General features: G+C 48.1%; 1 protein-coding gene across 1 annotated transcript; it reads left to right on the plus strand.

Moving 5' to 3' along the window:
• Positions 1-1,762: 1,762 nt before the first annotated feature.
• On the plus strand, positions 1,763-3,402 carry LOC121834714. The gene is made up of 2 exons (XM_042288449.1): positions 1,763-1,899; positions 2,796-3,402. Exons 1-2 carry the CDS (start codon positions 1,763-1,765, stop codon positions 3,367-3,369), a joined length of 711 nt encoding a protein of 236 aa, XP_042144383.1. The 3' UTR covers positions 3,370-3,402.
• Positions 3,403-4,919: the final 1,517 nt, after the last annotated feature.

Genomic DNA, 4,919 nt, shown 5'->3' on the forward strand with positions numbered 1-4,919 from the left:
TATTGAAAGTGACTACAGCTGACATAACTGACATATCTGCACAGCTGCGGTCATTCTGGGAACTGGAACACATTGGGATAACTGCAAAAGAGTCGCCGACCAAAGGAAATCTACTGTTCGAAGAATTTGAGAACAAAGTAAAATATAAAGAAGGACGTTATGAAGTTTCTCTGCCATGGAATGATCAAGTTGAAGAGCTGAACGACAACAAAGAGAATGCAAAAAGAAGACTTAGGTCGTTAACCGCACGCCTCATGAAAAACAGAGCGTTTATGATGGACTACGACACCACCATTCGGGAGTACTTTGTAAATGGCTTCGCAGAAAAGGTCGTAAATACAAAGGAAGCCGGCAATCCCGTATATTACATGCCACATCAAGCAGTTGTGCGACAAGACCGACAAACAACAAAGTTACGGGTTGTCTTTGACGCGTCTTCTAGCACCGCTGGGGAACTTTCTCTGAACGACGTCTTGTCCAGCGGAACAAACTTAAACCCTGACTTGATCGATTTACTGATCGCGTTTCGTACACACAACATCGCAGTAACAGCTGACATCGAGAAGGCATTTTTGCAAGTCACCTTGGCGGAGCAAGACAGAGACGCATTACGTTTCCTGTGGTATGACAGTACACCCAAACAAGGACATCAACTACCACAAGTAGTAACGTGGAGAATGGCCAGAGTTCCCTTTGGAGCAACATCAAGTCCGTTTCTCCTGGCGGCCACGGTGAGACACCATTTACACCTAATGGAAGAAGAATTTCCTCAAACCACGAAGATTTTAAAGGACCACCTGTATGTTGATGACCTAATAACGGGCGCGGAAAATTTGAAAGAAGCAGAAGTCCTCTGCAGAGAAGCAAGGGAGATAATGAAGAGGGCAGGAATGAAGCTTCGGAAGTGGAAGTCAAATAGTCTAATAATATTAGAGGAATTGACGAAAGAAAGTTCCGCCCAAGAGGAACTAATCGAACTGGTTGGTCCAACGAAAGTTTTAGGTGTTGGTTGGGAAACACGGACAGACATGATCAAAGTCGATCTCACTTCTCTCATCAACTTTCTGTGCTCAAGAGAGGACAGCAAACGCTTTGTGTTGCAAGCGTCATCTCGCATTTTCGATTCAATGGGACTACTGGCTCCTGCAATAATCACTGCAAAAATTTTATTTCAGCATCTATGGGAGCGAGGAGTTGATTGGGATGAGACATTACCTGCTGACCTTTACGAAGAGTGGGACGCATGGTGTAAAGACCTCACTGCACTAAAAAACATCGCGGTCCCAAGACTCATTGCTCTCGACTTCTCCAAGGACGAAACAGAAAAGGCGTTACATGTCTTCTGTGACGCAAGTACAAGAGCATATGGAGCTGTAGCATTCCTGACATCGAAAGAACAAAATGGGAAGAGGGTGGCTCTAATAATGGCAAAATCGAGAGTGGCACCCCTCAAACGGTTGACTCTTCCGCGACTAGAGCTCATGGGGGCATTAATAGGCGCTCGACTGACGCAGTTCCTCACGAGCAAGTTGAAGCTAGAAGGACTTCCAGTATATCTGTGGACGGACTCTACGATTGTCCTGTATTGGATTCGTGGTTCAACAACCCGGTGGAAGCTATTCGTAGCAAATCGAGTCACGGAAATCCAAGCTCTGGCGGAACCAAAGGAACTGGAGGCATTGCCCTGGTACAGAAAATCCAGCAGACCTCCTAACACGGGGACTTATGCCAAAGTCTCTAGTACAGAGCAAGACATGGTGGAATGGACCAATCTGGTTGCATCGCTCCGAAACATCATGGCCGAGTCAAATTCAGGGCAAACCAGAAGGCAATGAATACCTCGCGGAAGAAAAGAAAGAGACTATTATACAACTCACAGTACCTCAAGATAATCAACTGGTGAGCTTGGAAGACTACAGTTCATTTATCAAGTTGATTCGGGTGACGGCGTGGATAAAACGGTTTATAAATAACGTAAAACAACAAGGCCAACGAAGTGGTCTCCTAACGAGCGAGGAAATTATAGAAGCTGAAAAATTCTGGATAAAAACAACACAGAATGAGACCTTTTCAATGGAAATCAAACTCTTGCGAGACCAACGACAAGTTCAGAAGACTTCAAAAATCAAGATGCTTAACCCAAATATAGACTGTGATGGGATCGTAAGAGTTGGTGGCCGATTGCAATTTAGCGACAACGAAGAAGAAGTGAAACATCCAATTATTTTACCTGCAGACCACCGATTCACCTTCCTTCTCATCGCTGAAGAACATCGTCGACTACTGCACGCCGGAGTTCAAGACACGTTGACGCAAATACGTGAAACCTATTGGGTTCTAAGGGGAAGGCAAGCCGTAAGAAAGGTCATACGTCGCTGTATAACTTGCCAAAGGCAAACTTGTGCACCAGCCTCCGAGCCTGTAGCTCCACTACCGGCAGACCGAGTATTAAGGTGCGAACCGTTTGAAAAAACAGGGGTGGATTTTGCTGGGCCGCTTATCTGTCGACGTGACTGCGGAAGCTACAAGGTTTACATCGTCCTGTTTACCTGTGCCGTGACACGTGCTGTGCACCTCGAACTGGTGAGCGACCTAACGACAACAGCATTTTTATTGGCATTCACACGATTCGTGGCACGCAGAGGTATCCCGAAAACGATTTATTCCGACAATGCCTCAACGTTCAAAAGAGCAGCCAAAGACATCCAGAGATTGTTTGAATCGATAGAAGGGGAGGAAGTGCAAACGTACTTTGCAAACCATAGAATTAGATGGAAAACGATCGTAGCGAGAGCTGCCTGGTGGGGTGGGTTTTGGGAGAGACTAGTGAGGTCAGTCAAGGTTTCGCTGCGTAAGGTTCTAGGCCGCAGTAGTCTGAATTTCGAAGAACTGACAACTGTCCTCACGGAGGTAGAAGCCGTAGTCAACTCCCGTCCAGTGACTTTCATTTCCACCGATGCAAAAGAACGAGAGGCTCTCACTCCAGCACACTTTCTGGTGGGACACAAATTGACCAGCCTTCCCTCCCATCAAATGCCAGAAGAAGATCAAGCAAGCCCCGAAAACTTGGCGCGAGGTTGGAAATATCGAAACACAGTTATGAATCAATTTTGGAGAAGATGGAGATCAGAATATTTGCTAGAACTGAGGTCAGCCCACATCGCTAAACCCAGCAATTCAAGCTGTATACAAACCGGTGACCTGGTCCTTCTCAAGGACAATAGACTACCGCGACACATGTGGAAACTCTGCAGGGTCAACGAGACATTCCCAGGAAGGGACGGCAAGGTGCGGTCTTGCAGAATAATTACACCCAGTGGTCGTGAACTTTGCCAGCCGATACAGTTATTATATCCCCTGGAACTGTAAGAATGAGCTTGTGCTCATTTTCGGGGGAGTTTGTTGAATAATTAGTGCAAAAGAAGAAGAAGATGTAACAAGAAGGTATATAGACGACGACGAGAACGGAGGAATCGATGGTGACTCCGGCAGCAACTGGAACGAACATGTAAATATTGTACATAAACCCTTCCTTTTTAACGAACTCGCTACATTTAATCCTCCTAACGAAGAAACGTAACACCTATTGCCTCGGTGAAAGCGAATTATTGGAGAGAGCACGGCCTGACGAGAGACGTTTGGCGCGGTTTTATTCGTTCACCGTGACCACGATCTCGCCTATTGCCTCGGTGAAAGCGAATTTTTGGAGAGAGCACGGCCTGACGAGAGACGTTTGGCGCGGTTTTATTCGTTCACCGTGACCACGATCTCGCCTATTGCCTCGGCGAAAGCGAATTATTGGAGAGAGCACTGCCTGACGAGAGACGTTCGGCGCGGTTTTATTCGTTCACCGTGACCACGATCTCGCCTATTGCCTCGGTGAAAGCGAATTATTGGAGAGAGCACGGCCTGACGAGAGACGTTCGGCGCGGTTTTATTCGTTCACCGTGACCACGATCTCGGCTATTGCCTCGGTGAAAGCGAATTATTGGAGAGAGCACGGCCTGACGAGAGACGTTCGGCGCGGTTTTATTCGTTCACCGTGACCACGATCTCGGCTATTGCCTAGGTGAAAGCGAATTATTGGAGAGAGCACGGCCTGACGAGAGACGTTCGGCGCGGTTTTATTCGTTCACCGTGACCACGATCTCGCCTATTGCCTCGGTGAAAGCGAATTATTTGAGAGAGCACGCCCTGACGAGAGACGTTCGGCGCGGTTTTATTCGTTCACCGTGACCACGATCTCGGCTATTGCCTCGGTGAAAGCGAATTATTGGAGAGAGCACGGCCTGACGAGAGACGTTCGGCGCGGTTTTATTCGTTCACCGTGACCACGATCTCGCCTATTGCCTCGGTGAAAGCGAATTATTGGAGAGAGCACGGCCTGACGAGAGACGTTCGGCGCGGTTTTATTCGTTCACCGTGACCACGATCTCGGCTATTGCCTCGGTGAAAGCGAATTATTGGAGAGAGCACGGCCTGACGAGAGACGTTCGGCGCGGTTTTATTCGTTCACCGTGACCACGATCTCGCCTATTGCCTCGGTGAAAGCGAATTATTGGAGAGAGCACGGCCTGACGAGAGACGTTCGGCGCGGTTTTATTCGTTCACTATGACCACGATCTCGGCTATTTCCTCGGTGAAAGCGAATTATTGGAGAGAGCACGGCCTGACGAGAGACGTTCGGCGCGGTTTTATTCGTTCACCGTGACCACGATCTCGCCTATTGCCTCGGTGAAAGCGAATTATTGGAGAGAGCACGGCCTGACGAGAGACGTATGGCGCGGTTTTATTCGTTCACCGTGACCATGATCTCGCCTATTGCCTCGGTGAAAGCGAATTATTGGAGAGAGCACGGCCTGACGAGAGACGTTTGGCGCGGTTTTATTCGTTCACCGTGACCACGATCTCCCCTATTG

This window comes from Ixodes scapularis, unplaced genomic scaffold (assembly GCF_016920785.2).
Source record: "Ixodes scapularis isolate PalLabHiFi unplaced genomic scaffold, ASM1692078v2 ptg004977l_1__unscaffolded, whole genome shotgun sequence".
NCBI lineage: Eukaryota > Metazoa > Arthropoda > Arachnida > Ixodida > Ixodidae > Ixodes > Ixodes scapularis.